Consider the following 16,984-nt stretch of genomic DNA (forward strand, 5'->3'; position numbering starts at 1 on the left):
TCAACAAATGTATTCTTTAATATTTGAACTCTATGCTACTAAAAAGGCCTTTTTTTTCTTTCAATATTATGAGTTTATTGTCATAACATTGTGACTTTTTTCCTTCTTAGAATATGATATTTTTTTCTCTTACTATTTTGTATGTATTCTTGTCAAGTTAAAGCTGGCTTTTACAATTTTTCAAATATTTCCCCACCCTAAAATAACTTTATTTTGTTTAGCTTGTTTCTTATAATATTGCTATTTTTAAACAATTTTTTTCAACAAATTTATTCTTTAATATTTCAACTCTATGCTACTAAAATTACATTATTATTTTCTTTCAATATTATGAGTTTATTCTCATAACATTGTGACTTGTTTCCTCCTTAGAATATGATATTTTTTCTCTTACTATTTTGTATATATATTTGTAAAGTTAAAGCTGCTTTAAAAAAATTCAAATATTTCCCTACCCAAATTTTTTCAATTGAAAAATTAAAAAAAATGCATAATACTGTATTATTTATTTGAAAAAAAATGGTTTTGATAGTTCAACCTCATGTTACTAAAATATAATATTTTCTCATAGTATTATGTTGCTAATCTGGTAAAATTATGACGTTTTCCTTTTAAATTGCAAATTTTTTCTTTAAATATTTTTACTTTATTTTTCAAAATTACTTCTGATTTTTTTTCTTTTTTTTCTGCTGTTGATTTTTTTTTTTTTTAAATGTCTTGTTAAATTATTTTCCATGAAATAAAAAATCTGTTATTCCCATTCTTTTGTGTTCTGCTAGGCTCAGACGGCACAGGAAACGGCAGTGACGAAGAAGGTTCCAAAGCCAGCGACGCGGCTTCTGAAAGCGACTCCGACCAGGCGGGCTCTGCGGATGACGGCATTGATGAAGACGAGTCCAAAGACTTGGCCGCTGAGGACAACTTCACTGAAGACGAGGAGAAATCCAAACAGCAGAACTCCTCAGACGGCTCCACCAAAGACGGTCCCGCCGCCAGTCCACCTAAAAGTAGACGAAAGAGCAAGAAGGCCTCGGAGCCTGAGTCCAATTCAGAGCTTGGCGGCAGCGGCGCCTCGGCATCGGGGGCCGGCAGCGATAACGCGGAGGAATTACAAGCGGAGCCCAAGAAATGGAACTTTCGCAGGAACCGTCCCATGCTTGACTTTACGAGCATGGAAGAGCTGAACGAGATGGACGACTACGACAGCGAGGATGACAACGACTGGAGACCGACGGCGGGCAAGAAGAAAGGCAAGGCGGGTGTCCAGAAAGCGGGCACGGAGGACGAGGGCGGGGGTAGCGCAAGTGACGACGACGACGACGACGATGATGATGATGACGACGATAATGACGAGGACGATGACGACGACGATGATGAAGATGACGACGACAAGGAAGATGGCGAGGATGAAAACAACAGCAGCAGCGAGAGCGACAAGGAGGCGAAGAAGGCCAGGAAAAAAGCAAAAAGCACCCACGCTTTCGACGAAGAACTAACGAATGACAGCATGTCCCAGGGGAAAGGACACGAGGTAAGTCGGTTTTTGCTAGGACAAGAACTCGAGGTGCATTCACAGACATTGGGTAAATAACCCGTCCGCATGAAAACACATTCACCGGTCATATTCATTTTGTCATACAACATTTTTTTGTTTTAACCGCGAACTGACTTCGCTAACTTGCCATGTTATCATCAGATGTGATACTGGAGCTTTCCAGTAAAGTGTGTGTGTGCGCACCACTGTGGAAGCTTGCATCCAGCCTGTGCTTTTTAGTGGGGGTCGTTGAGGGATAGTGCTACGAAAACACAGCATGGACACACTCATTTAACACTCCCATCGCTCCTTGTGAAATATGTAAATTGGGTTGTCCAAAGTGCGGCCTGAGGGCCATTTTTGGACCACATTTTTGTAGGCTTTTGAACGGCACATTGTAGTAACAAAATATCAAATAGTTGTACAGATCACTTAAAGAAACTAGCGAATCTAGCGAGCTAACACGTTAGCATCTCCAACTTTTATCCATCCATTTTCTTATTAGTATTATTTGTTTTTATTTATTAGTTTTGTTGTCATGCAAATTTTGAGTTGCCGGAGCGGAGCAGGAGGGGATAGAAAAGAAGAAAAATGTGTAATTGTCACTGAGAATGGATGAAAGGAGAGGGACTGCCTCTGACCACCCAGTAAACCCCGCCCCACACAGGCCGAAGGCCGAACCCCCATCACCAGAGAGAACGACGAGCACGGCAATATGCAACCCTATGATTCCACGGATTTGCTAATAGAATCTTGGAGTGGGCCAATAAAAACTAAATGTACTGTTTAACGTGGAATCTAGCAAGCTAACAGGTTAGCATCTCCAACTTCTATCCATCAATTTTCTTATTAGTATTATTTGTTTTTATTTATTAGTTTTGTTGTCATGCAAATTTTGAGTTGCCGGAGCGGAGCAGGAGGGGATAGAAAAGAAGAAAAATGTGTAATTGTCACTGAGAATGGATGAAAGGAGAGGGACTGCCTCCGACCACCCAGTAAACCCCGCCCCACACAGCCAGACCCCCATCACCAGAGAGAACAAATGGGGGGGGGAGCGGGCAATATGCAAATATGTGTATTAAAGGAAGATGCCTTACTATTGGCAGAAAAAAATGACACAGACATATTTCACTTTTAGGCCAATATTCGCCGATAATATCATTTTTTGAGTGATGAAGCACATGTTCCCGTTGTTGAGGCGCCCATTAATCATTCCATTTACCCAGTGGCTTTTTCAATTGTCCTTTTGCACACACCAGTTTGTACTGGGTCGACGCCCGCCGCCTGTAACTGGCCCATAGATGAAAATGACACCCTGACTCCATAGATCCCCCCCCCCTCTCTTGTCTTTTTTTTTTTATTTCTCAGGAAGCCTTGCTGGATCGATCCCAGACCTGGAGCGCTCGGCACATTCTCATCTGCTGCGTTTGCCTGGGAGACAGCAGCGGGGATGCTGATGAGATCATTCAGTGCGACAACTGCGGCGTTACTGTGCATGAAGGTATGCTGCAGTTCATTCCGCCTGGTTGCTGCACTGAAATATGAAAATGGGCTAAAGTACGACACCAACTAGAGAGGAAAATAACATGGAGTATTTTCTCCTTTACATACTGTATAGCAGTATGCAGCAGGTTTGTATATATAGCATATGGAAAAAATGCCTGGAAACCACATACTGTATGCTAGGAGACAACGGAGGGCAGACTCACATGCCCAGACACCCAAGAGTATTTGAATCAGGTCATAAACTTGTGGAAGATTTGTTTTGGAGACAAGAGTGTGACATTAATGTGTATCTTAGCAGAAATACATATGTCATATAAATATATAATTATAATATTATGAAAACCAAATAAAACAACAAATAAAGTTGGCATTTTTTTTTTAGAAAAAATGGTAGGCAACAGAGTTACAATGTTAATAAAAATATCAGTCATAATTATTCGAGGTCATAACTTTGACAAGAAAATGTATAAGGATTTTATGATAATAGGAAAAACAAAAGCAGTAATTTTATTTGAACAAAGTAGTAAAATTATATAGAAAAATGTTGACATTTTAGTAGAAGAAGTTAAAATATTAAAGAGAATAATGCAATTTTTTTGGAACTTGTAATATTATGAATTAACCTCATTTTTTTGAAAAATTATGTTTGTGGAAAAGTTATAATATTGTCAGAATAAAGTCAGACTATTATGTGAATAAATTCATAATATTACCAGAACAAAATTTCTGTAAATTATTTAAGTTATTAAAAGTTGACATATTTGAAAAAATGTAAAAAAATAAAAAAAGTGGTTACTAATAATAGACTTTCTCAGTTACACTACTAGTCAAAAGTTACATTTTTAAGTGTGTCCATTTTTAATTTTAATTTTTTTTGCCACAACTGTCGAAATCGAAAATGTGGTTGAATACAGCCTGGTAGTAAAAAAAAAAATATCTGTATTCCAGCAAATTTTACATATTTTTATATAATTTTTTTAATTTAAGGCATTCAAAAGACACACTCAAAGATGTCGTAATTAACCTAGCATGTTTTTGGAATGAGGGAGGAAATCAGAGTACCCGGAGAAAAATATTGTCAGAATAAAGTGAGATTATTATGTGAATAAATTCATAATATTACCAGAACAAATTTTCTGTAGATTATTTAAGAAAAAAAGTTGACATATTTGGAAAGTGTTAAAAAATGGTTTTTTTAAGTGGTTACTAATTATAGGCTTTCTCAGTACTACCAGTCAAAAGTTTAATTTTTAAGTCTGTCCATCTTTTAATTTCCATTTTTGTAGCCACAATTGTCGAAACGTGGTTGAATACAGCCTAGTAGTAAAAAAAAATATCTGTATTCCAGCAAATTTGACATATTTTTATACAAATTTTCAAGCATAGAAATTGCTAAATGAGGTAAAATGCTAATTTAAGACACACTCAAAGATGTGGCAATGGTATGTAGTATTCTCCATGGCCCACTAGGTGTCAGTAATGTTACATTGATGTGTAACACCAGGAAGTCCTATAAAAAGGGAATAAAAATAATGCTAACATGTGAGTGTATATTATGTCTTATTATGTTGACTATATTGGATAATATTGGGTAATATATGGTAGGGAAACACTAATATAAATATGTTGTTTTCAGGGTGTTACGGCGTCGATGGAGAGAGCGACTCCATCATGAGCTCCGCATCGGAGAACTCAACCGAGCCGTGGTTTTGTGACGCCTGTAAGAACGGAGTGATGCCAAACTGCGAGCTTTGCCCCAACCAGGACGGCATCTTTAAAGAGACGGACGCGGGGAGGTAATGGAACCACAAAACATTACCAAACGCTAATAGTACAGTCCGCCCCAAAAATTGCGTTTCCGTCGAGTAGTCGGTCGGGAGAGAATGTGGACGTCGTGAAAAAGAGAGCAAAGCCGGTGGACGACGGAGAGAGAGAGAGAAGGAAGAGAGGAGAGATAGTCGGGGGGGGGGGGGGGAAGAGTGCGTTATGTGAAGCGTGGAGACTTGAACCACGTTATCGCCGATAATGCTCCTTAGCCGGGCTGCACCCGAATTTACTACTTCACTAGAGCATGAAAAACACAGCAAATTAAACAGTGAAGCGCTTGCTTGCCGGAGATGGATATCTTTATATTGGACTTTGGATTCTCTTCCCTTGCAGCTTGCATTTGAAATTGTGGCGCACCAAACCGCCGCCGCCGCCGCCGCCACCACCCGCCCGTCTGGGCCAACCGAAATCTAGCAATCTTTTTATTTTTTTTTTGTACGTTTTAAGAAGTCGGTGCTGCAAGTTTTAGCGTATAAGTTCAGCATACTTTCTCGCCCAGTGGTCCTCAACATTTAGTTTCACCCATGATAATTATTAGAGGTCATAATTATGACAAGAAAATGTACAAGGATTTTATGATGATGATAATAGGAAAAAACAACAGCAAAAATCTTTAAAAAAAAAAAGCTGTAATTTTACAAGAACAAACTAATAAAATTATAAGGAAAAATGTTAACATTTTAGTAGGAAGAGTATATTTTAAAATATATATATATATATATATATAATTAAAAATATTAAAGAGAATAATATTGTAATATTATGAATTAACCTTATTTTTGGAAATTACAATTTTGGAAATTATAATATTGTCAGAATAAAGTCAGACTATTCTGTGCATAAATTCATATTATTACCAGAACAAAATTTCCGTAGATCATTTAAGAAAAAAGTTGACATATTTGTGAATAAATAACCTTATTATGTTGTATTTTAAAATATTAAAGAGAATAATGCAATTTTTTGAAAGTTGTCATATTATGAATTAACCTTATTTTTGGAAATTAAGTTGGGTCAAAAAAGTTATAATATTGTCAGAATAAAGTCAGACTATTATGTGAATAAATTCATAATATTACCAGAACAAAATTTCCATAGATCATTTAAGAAAAAAGTTGACATATTTGTGAATAAATAACGTTATTATGCTATATTTTAAAATATTAAAGAGAATAATGCAATTTTTTTTTAGAAGTTGTAATATTATGAATTAACCTTATTTTTGGAAATTATGTTGGGGGGGGGGGGAAAGTTATAATATTGTCAGAATAAAGTCAGACTATTATGTGAATAAATTCATAATATTACCAGAACACAATTTCCGTAGATCATTTAAGAAAAAAAGTTGATATATTTGTGAATAAATAACCTTATCATGCTATATAAAATATATATATATATATAATTTAAAATATTAAAGAGAATAATGCAATTTTTTGGAAGTTGTAATATTATGAATTAATTATTTTTTTTGGGGGGGGGGAAATTATGTTGGGGGAAAATTTTATAATATTGTCAGAATAAAGTCAGACTATTATGTGAATAAATTCCTAATATTACCAAAACAAAATTTCCATAGATTATTTAAGATAAAAGTTGACATATTTGTGAATAAATAACCTTATTATGGCTACATGCTGCCATTTTGATTTTGTTAATTCTTCCATATTTTCAGATGGGTCCATGTGGTGTGCGCTCTTTACGTTCCCGGGGTGGCCTTTGGAGATATCGATAAACTACGACCAGTGACACTCACCGAGATGAATTATTCCAAATATGGCGCCAAGGCAAGTACTCAGTTTGTTTTTGTCATGTACTTTATGTACATATGTACTAAATGTACTAAATGTGAACTATTTAATTCCTTGACAAACTCATTCATTCATTTTCTACCGCTTATCCTCATGAGGTTCGCGGGGGTGCTGGAGCCTATCCCAGCCAATCACATTCATACCTATGGACAATTTGGAGTCGCTAATTAACCAACGGGGGAGGGTGGAATTGAACTCGGCTCTCCTAGCTGTGAGTTCTGCGCGCTAACCACACCGCCGCCGTGCAGCCCTGTTTTCTTTATTTTGCTTTTTTTTAGTTTTATTTATTTTTGTTATATTTTGTTTCTGGGCGGTGATCAAGTGGTTAGCACACAGACCTCACAGCTATGAGACCCAAGTTCGATTCTTCAATCGGCCATCTCTGCGTGGAGTTTGCATGTTCTCCCCGTGCATGCGTGGGTTTTTTTTCGCCGGGTACTCCGGTTTCCTCCCACATTCCAAAAACATGCTAGGTTAATTAGCCACTCCAAATTGTCCATAGGTATGAATGTGAGTGTGAATGGTTGTTTGTCTACATGTGCCCTGTGATTGGCTGGCAACCAATCTCGCCCGAAGACAGCTGGGATAGGCTCCAGCAGCCCCTGTGACCCTCGCGAGGAAAAGCGGTAGAAAATGAATGAATGAATATTTTGTTTCTTTCTTTCTTTTTTTTTTTTAGTTTTATTTATTTTTATGATATTTTGTTTCTTTATTTTTATTTAGACTATTTATTCTCCAAACTATGAATGAATAGATGCAGTACTTGGTACTTTGTACTGTGACATAACTCTACATACGTCTCATACGTATGTAGAAGGATCAAAATGATCTGACTCATTTGTAGGTTAAATAAAAGGCAAATAAAGTAAAACAAAATGTTAAATGTAAAATGTAGAATCTGAGTTTCTTGTTAATTCACACAACACAGTAGAGTCGTCTGGACTTTTTTTTTTAATGTATTCATTTGTTGATAGGAGTGCAGTTTCTGCGAGGACAACCGCTTTGCCAGGACTGGTGTGTGCATCAGCTGTGATGCAGGGATGTGCCGATCCTACTTCCATGTCACGTGTGCACAGAGAGAGGGGCTCCTGTCTGAAGCTGCTGCAGAGGAGGTGGGGTTCAAACAGCATTCATTCATTCATTTTCTACCGCTTATCTTCACGAGGGTGCTGGAGCCTATCCCAGCTAGATTCCCCCCCGGACTGGTGGCCAGCCAATCACAGGGCACATATAGACAAACAACCATTCACACTCACATTCATACCTATGGACAATTTGGAGTGGCTAATTAACCTAGCATGTTTTTGGGGAGAACATGCAAACTCCACAATGAGAATCGAACCCACGTCTTCCTGATCTCCTAACTGTGTGGCCTACATGCTAACCATTCGGCATGTTTGTGTATTTGTTTATACACGTTTTGAGTTTTAAGTTGCAGTGTGATGAATCGAGTGCTGTTAGCAAAATGTTTGTTCTCAGTAAAACATTCACACTCACATTCATACCTATGGACAATTTGGAGTGGCTAATTAACCTAGCATGTTTTTGGGGGAGAACATGCAAACTCCACAATGAGAATCGAACCCACGTCTTCCTGATCTCCTAACTGTGTGGTCAGTGCATCAGTCACTGACTGTTTTTTTGTCTATGGACAATTCAGAGTCGCTAATTAACCTAGCATGTTTTTGGAATGTGGGAGGAAACCGGCGTACCCGGAGAAAACCCACGCAACCTGCAGGGTGGAATTGAACCCTGGTCTCCTCGACATCATGTCCGTATCACAAGACTGGAATTCACGCATGAATATTTGATCATTCTGCAGGACATTGCCGATCCATTTTTTGCCTACTGCAAGCAGCACGCCGACCGCTTTGACAGGAAGTGGAAACGAAAAAACTACTTGGCTTTACAGTCGTACTGCAAGGTCTCGCTGCAGGAGAGAGAGAAACAACTCACTCCTGAAGCTCAGGTGAGATGCAAAATGTTGGTTGTTATGATGATGGTGCGCTACATAATTATGTATTATTATTATTATTATTATTATTCTCTACAATTATTGATTTATGAAGTGAGACTATAGTGTATTTAACCTTTTCTAAGTATAAATTAGTGTACACCGTTACAACATGATAGAGTATAGAAAACCTTTTTATGACCTTCTAAATTGATTTTTCAGCATCATTAGAGACCTCTAGACATTGTATAACACCCCTATAGTCATCTTTACACTCATATTACTAAATATAGTACACATAGGTAGAGTAAATATGTCATTTAAGACAACTTGACTTTCCCATGCGTGTTGCAATAAATGTGTTCCCTCAGGGAGCAGAGCGGGTAGTGGTCAGGTTGTGACATCTGGGGTTCAGAGTTGAATTTTAACAGCAGCATGTGTTTTTATTCGGGATTACAGCGCCTTTTTGTGAGATAATTCAAACATGCACTAAAAAAATGTTGTTCACGTGAGCAAGTCTGGTGCTTGTGTGTCTAGTGACCGCCATTAAATTTGAAACGCAATGTGATGAGGGATTAAGGTTTTTTTTTTTCCAGAGAAAAATTGTGAGTAAATGTAGAAATTAATTTCGAAAATGACAACTTTATTTTGTTTGCTTAAAAAAAAAAATCACATTTTTTTTTTTACTATTGCAAATTTAGGACAATATTTCTGTCTTTTAATTGGATTTTTTTTTTTTTTTAGTGCCTCACGGCACAGCAGTATATGTTCATATGATAATTATATAATAAAAACATGTTGTTCATGTGAGCAAGTCTGGTGCTTGTGTGTCTAGTGACCACCATTAAATTTGAAACGCAATGTGGTGAGGGATTAAGGTTTTTTTTTTTTTCCAGAGAAAAATTGTGAATAAATGTAGAAATTAATTTCTAAAATGACAACTTTATTTGTTTTGTTTGCCTAAAAAAAAACAATTTTTTACTATTGCATATTTATGCTACTAAAAGTTTTTGTTTATTATATTTATTTATTATATATTATATATATATATATATATATATATATTACCTTTTAATTGTATTTTATTTTATTTATTAGTTATTATATGTTAATTAATATTTTTAGAATATACCTTGGTCCAATTTAAAAAAAAAAAAAAAAAAAAAAAAAAAAAAAAAAAAAAAAAACAGCCGGGGCCACAATTGGGCCCCCGACCGCACTTTGGACACCCCTCCTCTAACCTGATCCAGTACTCATTATTCTTTAAGCATTATTAATTATATAGTAATAATAATACATTTTATTTGTATAGCGCTTTTCAAAATACGCAGACACTATTTTATTATTTTATTATTTTATTATTTTATTATTTTATTATTTTATTATTTTATTATTTTATTATTTTTTGTCCATTTCCCCCACTCCATATGCGTATGAAATCTATTTTTATACCTCTAGGCCCGCATCACGACCCGCCTGCAACAATACCGCACAAAGGCAGAACTGTCCAGGAACACCCGCCCCCAAGCGTGGGTGCCGCGGGAGAAGCTGCCGCGACCTCTTACCTCCAGTGCCTCAGCCATCAGGAAGTTGATGAGGAAAGCGGAGCTAATGGGCATCAGCACGGACATTTTCCCCGTGGACCCGTCCGACACCAGCGCCACCATGGATGGACGTCGGAAACACAAGCAGCCGGCCCTGACAGCAGACTTTGTCAACTACTACTTAGGTAAGGAAACCACGTGCTTTTATTTTGAAATGCCGAGCTACTTTGACTGCTCGAAAGCCACGTACTCGTACTTGAATAAAAGTATTTCCGATTGCGTGAACGTTGACGATAAGACACCGGCGACCTTGAAGGCGTCCCATCGCCGGGCCCGCATCAGACGGCCTATCTGCCATCAGTACGCTCATGTGTGAGTTTCTTTCCTATTGATCGTGATGGCGCTATTGATTTTTGTCCCATTGATATGCAGAGCGGAACATGCGCATGATCCAAATCCAGGACAACATCTCCGAGCAGAAGTGTTTAAAAGACAAGCTGGAGAACGAGCAAGACAAGCTGCACGTGGAGTACAACACGGTGGGTCAAAACCGTGGTCCATGACTATTTCTTTACTGGCCCACGTACAGAGAAAATATAAGAAAATATAAGAATATCATTTAATAACCAACAAAGCACAAACGTAATAGCAAAAAAAATTAAAAATCAAAATAAAGGTGTGATTTAAAAACATTTATATCACAAGAATAAAGTCAAAATATTATTGCAATAAAGTCATAAATACAAGAAGAAAGTTGAATAGCTGGAAAATAAAAACAGTAATTCAAAATATTAAGAGGGAAAAGTCAAAATTTATCTAAAATAATATAAAATAATAATATAAAATATTGAGGAAAAATAATGTCGGTTTAGTAGCATTGAGTTGATATATTAACACAATTTTTTTAAGCTGTAATATGAGAAACAAAACAAATAAAGTTGGAATTTTTGGAAAATTAGGTTCGGGGAAAAACGAATATAAAAGGGAATTAAGTCCATATATTATGTAAAAAAAAATGTAAAGATGTGATTCAAAAATATTTATGTTACAAGAATAAAGTCAAAATATTATAGGAATAAAATCTTACATATAAGAAGAACATTTACAAGAAGAAAGTTGAAATAGCTGGAAAATAAAAACAGTAATTTTCCAAGACTAAATTCAAAATATTAAGAGGAAAAAGTCACAATTTATATCAAATAATATTAAATAATAATATAAAATATTGAGGAAAAATAATGTAGGTTTTGTAGCATTGAATTGATGTATTAACAATTTTTTTAAAGCTGTAATATGAGAAACAAAACAAATAAAGTTGGAATTTTTGGAAAATTAGGTTTGGGGAAAAACGAATATAAAAGGGAATTAAGTCCATATATTATGTAAAAAAAATGTAAAGATGTGATTCAAAAATATTTATGTTACAAGAATAAAGTCAAAATATTATAGGAATAAAATCTTACATATAAGAAGAACATTTACAAGAAGAAAGTTGAAATAGCTGGAAAATAAAAACAGTAATTTTCCAAGACTAAATTCAAAATATTAAGAGGAAAAAGTCACAATTTATATCAAATAATATTAAATAATAATATAAAATATTGAGGAAAAATAATGTAGGTTTTGTAGCATTGAATTGATGTATTAACAATTTTTTTAAAGCTGTAATATGAGAAACAAAACAAATAAAGTTGGAATTTTTGGAAAATTAGGTTCGGGGAAAAACTAATATAAAAGGAAATTAAGTCCATATATTATGTAAAAAAAATGTAAAAATAAAGATGTGATTTAAAAAAATGTATGTATCAATAAAAAATATTATTGGAATAAAGTCATACATATAAGAAGAACATTTACAAGAAGAAAGTTGAAATAGCTGGATAATAAAAACAGTAATTTTCCAAGACTAAATTAAAAATATTAAGAGGAAAACGTCACAATTTATATAAAATAGTAATATAAAATATTGAGGAAAAATAATGTAGGTATAGTTGATATATTAAAACATTTTTTTTCAGTACAATGGAGGCCAACAACTGTATGTGTACAATGAGCTGTATTGTGTAATATTTTTATCCTGTGTCATACTGTAGCTGTGCGAGTCTCTGGAAGAGCTGCTCAATGTCAACGGTGATCTACGCGGTGAAGGCCAGGCCATGTGGAGTCTGCTTGGGGACATCTTGGGCCAGGTACCGCTACCACCTTTTCACACATGATATCTTATGTTGTCGTTTTCATCTATGCCATTTTATTTACATCCTGTAGCAGAGAAAGCATAGGAACACTGCCAAATAAATATAATTATAGAATAATAATCATACGTTCAGTGCCATCCAGATGCCAAAAAGTACCTCAAAACATTCATCCACCCAAAAAACCTTCCTATTCATGCACCCCCCCCCCATAGGGAACACCATTTACCACTGTTTATACCATTTTCTGCGCTATTTATCATATTAAGTAATTCTCGTTTATGGTGGTTAATTTGTCCAAGACCTTACCATGATTAGGGAATTTTCACAATGTAGTATTCCTTATATATAAATTGAATATTTTAGTAGTTATGGCATGGACAAATACACTTTTTAACATTATTAAGAGCCCTCTAGACATGTTAGCATTACATGTTAGCATCAGGTAGGTTCATTTGTTGTTGTTTTTTTCTTCCTTTTCTGTACAGTACTTCCTGCGGTAGCTAGTCTCCCCTGTGTACCAATACTGACACCTACTGACTAGTGTGGAAAACTACATATCATCATCAATCAATACTACAATGCATCTTATGAATACATTATATCTGTATTAAAAATACTTACTTTAGACAATAAATTTAGTTTTGTAATAATTGACTTAAACTATGAAACATCATAATAGGTATCAATATAAGTATAATCAGAGAAAATAAACAAATGTGACCACCATGACCAGCCTCCCAGTGGAGATACCACCCACTTCTATCAGGTCTCCCTTTGGGGGAACCTCCGATGTTCCGCAGACAGCACAACAGTGAAATGACATTTTTTAGTAGAACAACTCCGGACTTAAGTTTTCTAATTAACCTGCATGTCATCAATTCACTTGACAGCCAACAAAGACGATAAACTTGAACCTTCCCAAAACGAGGCGTGAAACTATGTCCTGATTTATTTGGGTTTTCCGAATACCGTATTTTCTGGACTATAAGTCGCTCCGGAGTATAAGTCGCACAAGGCCAAAAATGCATAATTATGTTAAAAAAACATACATAAGTCACACTGGAGTATAAGTCGCTCAAGGCCAAAAATGCATAATTATGTTAAAAAAAACATACATAAGTCACGCTGGAGTATAAGTAGCACAAGGCCAAAAATGCATATTATGTTAAAAAAAACATACATAAGTCCCACTGGAGTATAAGTCGCACAAGGCAGAAAATGCATAATTAGGTACAAAAAAACATACTTAAGTCACATTGGAGTATAAGTCGCAAAATGCCAAAAATGCATAATTAGGTCGAAAAAAACATACATAAGTTGCACTGGAGTATAAGTCGCACAAGGCCAAAAATGCATAATTAGGTAAAAAAAAAAAACATACATAAGTTACATTGGATTATAAGTCGCACAAGGCCAAAAATGCATATTATGTTAAAAAAAACATACATAAGTCCCACTGGAGTATAAGTCGCACAAGGCAGAAAATGCATAATTAGGTACAAAAAAAAACATACTTAAGTCACATTGGAGTATAAGTCGCAAAATGCCAAAAATGCATAATTAGGTCGAAAAAAACATACATAAGTTGCACTGGAGTATAAGTCGCACAAGGCCAAAAATGCATAATTAGGTAAAAAAAAAAAAAACATACATAAGTTACATTGGATTATAAGTCGCACAAGGCCAAAAATGCATATTATGTTAAAAAAAACATACATAAGTCCCACTGGAGTATAAGTCGCACAAGGCAGAAAATGCATAATTAGGTACAAAAAAAACATACTTAAGTCACATTGGAGTATAAGTCGCAAAATGCCAAAAATGCATAATTAGGTCGAAAAAAACATACATAAGTTGCACTGGAGTATAAGTCGCACAAGGCCAAAAATGCATAATTAGGTAAAAAAAAAAACATACATAAGTTACATTGGATTATAAGTCGCACAAGGCCAAAAATGCATATTATGTTAAAAAAAACATACATAAGTCCCACTGAAGTATAAGTCGCACAAGGCCAAAAATGCATAATTAGGTAGAAAAAAAAAACATGCATAAGTCACACTGGAGTATAATATAAGTAGCACAAGGCCAAACATGCATAATTATGTTTAAAAAAAAAAACATACATAAGTCACACTGGAGTATAATATAAGTAGCACAAGGCCAAAAATGCATAATTATGTTAAAAAACATACATAAGTCACACTGGAGTATAAGTCGCACAATGCCACAAATGCCAATTTTTTCAAACCCGCCATCAAAGTGGACCACTTCTATCCTCTATACCTCACCAAAATTTCATTTTTTTTCATTTATAAGTCGCTCTGGAGTATAAGTCACAGAAACAGCCAACCAATGAAAAAAAGTGCCACTTATAGTCCAGAAAATACGGCAATTTCATAGCATACTTATGTAACATGATCATAAAGCGTGATTTCCTCCATCGTTTTCCTAGAAACTGAACACACCAGCTGTTTTAAAAGCCCCCAAAGAGAGGAAGTCCAGCAAGAAAGAGGGGGGGACTCAAGGGAAGCCATCCAGCCTGCCAGCAATTCTCTACAGGTAGATTCCACTCATTGGGAAATGGCACACCATGAAATCTCACTTTGTAAATATCAAACACCGGGGGCACAAACAGCAGGAGGTCCTGCCATTTTATTTCTGTGAATGCTAATTTCATGTACACCAACTGTAAAGAAAGCATCCTTTGCTCATGCAAGTTAGACAGTAGTCAGTAGTGTAGTGCATCACCGTTGATTTTCCCCCGACTTCGTCACATGACCGGAGTTCTTCTTCTGACTTTTTGCCGTACTTAAGTGTCCCCAGCAACACCGTCATTTTATTCAGTTTTTGGGTGCTTCTGGGGCCCCTGTTGAGTAAGTGTGAGGTTTCCCTTGTTTTTTTGACCAAAAATTGCATTAGAAGAAAGTTGAAAAAAAACTGAAAAAAACATGATTTTTGTCAAAAATCGGCACCGTCAAACACCTCCATTTTATGCCGTTTTTGGGTGCTTCTGGGGCCCCTGTAGAGTAAGTGTGAGGTCTCCCTTGTTTTGTTGACCAAAAAATTGCATTAGAAGAAAGTTGAAAAAAAAATGAAAAAAACATGATTTTTGTCAAAAATCGGCGCCGTCCAACACTGCCATTTTATGCCATTTTTGGGTGCTTCTGGGGCCCCTGTAGAGTAAGTGTGAGGTTTCCCTTGTTTTTTTGACCAAAAAAGTGCATTAGAAGCAAGTTGAATAAAAACTGAAAAAAATGACATACAAAGCAACCCCTTATGATTTTTGTCGAGTTGAGTGTGAGATTTGCCTTGGTTTTTGTTTGTTTTTTTTTACCAAAAAAGTGCATTAGAAGCAAGTTGAAAAAATCAGAAAAAAACAACATACATACTTGTGATTTTTGTCAAAAATCGGCGCCATCCAACACCGCCATTTCATGCCGTTTTTGGGTGCTTCTGGGGCCCCTGTTGAGTAAGTGTGAGGTTTCCTTTGTTTTTTGACCAAAAATTGCATTAGAAGAAAGTTGAAAAAAAACTGAAAAAAACATGATTTTTGTCAAAAATCGGCACCGTCCAACACCTCCATTTTATGCCGTTTTTGGGTGCTTCTGGGGCCCCTGTAGAGTAAGTATGAGGTTTCCCTTGTTTTTTTGACCAAAAAATTGCATTAGAAGAAGGTTGAAAAAAACTGAAAAAAACAACATGATTTTAGTCAAAAATCGGTGCTGTTCAACACCGCCATTTTATGCCGTTTTTGGGTGCTTCTGGGGCCCCTGTTGAGCGTGTGTGAGTTTTCCCTTGTTTTTTTTTTTTTTTTACCAAAAAAACTGCATTAGAAGCAAGTTGAAAAAAGCGACATACAACTTATGATTTTTGGCAAAAATCAACGTCCTAAAAAAAACGCCATTTTATGCCGTTTTTGGGTACTACTGGAGCCCTGTTGAGCGTGTGTGAGTTTTCCCTTGTTTTTTTTTTTTTTGTTTTTTTTTTACCAAAAAAATGCATTAGAAGCAAGTTGAAAAAAAATTAAAAAGAAATGAAAAAAACTGCATACTAACCCCTTATGATTTTTGTCAAAAATCGGCGTCGTCCAACACCGCCATTTTATGCCGTTTTTGGGTGCTTCTGGGGCCCCTGTTGAGTAAGTGTGAGGTTTCCCTAGTTTTTTGACCAAAAAAAGTGCATTAGAAGCAAGTTGAAAAAAATAAGAAAAAAAACAGAAAAAACGACATACTAACCCCCTTGTCAAAAAAAAGTGAAACCACTTCTTCAACACTAAAAAACAACCCGAAGTCGGCTCACTGAACAAAGTGGTGGTGGTGGCGGTGGGGGGGGGGTCATCACTGCTGATGCACTACACTGCTGATGGGGAATTTACAAATTAATGTAAAGAAAATATGAACTATTACTTTAAAGTGCATATGTTATATGTATTTTACACACTGAATTTGATTTGTTTTTTGGTGAAATTAAGATAACTAGCCCCTTTTCCACCACATATACATGGGATTTTAAAAAAAATGTGATGCGTTCCACTCCAAGAAAGTGTTTTATGGATGTAAGAATCGTGTATTTACACTACAATAAGGCAAAAATAGGAAATGTTTAGTTTT

At 35.7% G+C, this 16,984-nt stretch overlaps 1 protein-coding gene across 3 annotated transcripts in view; it reads left to right on the forward strand.

Annotated features, from left to right (window-relative positions):
- Window positions 1-16,984, forward strand: part of phf14 (PHD finger protein 14) — a 58,545-nt gene that overhangs the window by 1,425 nt on the left and 40,136 nt on the right. For all 3 annotated transcript variants that reach the window (XM_078791895.1, XM_078791896.1, XM_078791897.1), the window contains exons 3-12: window positions 780-1,531; window positions 2,903-3,035; window positions 4,677-4,836; window positions 6,543-6,654; window positions 7,653-7,790; window positions 8,501-8,647; window positions 10,091-10,361; window positions 10,609-10,715; window positions 12,270-12,365; window positions 14,827-14,933. In XM_078791895.1, the coding sequence (XP_078648021.1) occupies window positions 780-1,531; window positions 2,903-3,035; window positions 4,677-4,836; window positions 6,543-6,654; window positions 7,653-7,790; window positions 8,501-8,647; window positions 10,091-10,361; window positions 10,609-10,715; window positions 12,270-12,365; window positions 14,827-14,933 (2,023 nt within the window). The remainder of the gene's footprint in view (window positions 1-779; window positions 1,532-2,902; window positions 3,036-4,676; window positions 4,837-6,542; window positions 6,655-7,652; window positions 7,791-8,500; window positions 8,648-10,090; window positions 10,362-10,608; window positions 10,716-12,269; window positions 12,366-14,826; window positions 14,934-16,984) is intronic.

The sequence above is a fragment of the Doryrhamphus excisus genome, linkage group LG7 (assembly GCF_037039965.1).
Source record: "Doryrhamphus excisus strain RoL-2023G ecotype Guam linkage group LG7, RoL_Dexc_Guam_v1.1, whole genome shotgun sequence".
NCBI lineage: Eukaryota > Metazoa > Chordata > Actinopteri > Syngnathiformes > Syngnathidae > Doryrhamphus > Doryrhamphus excisus.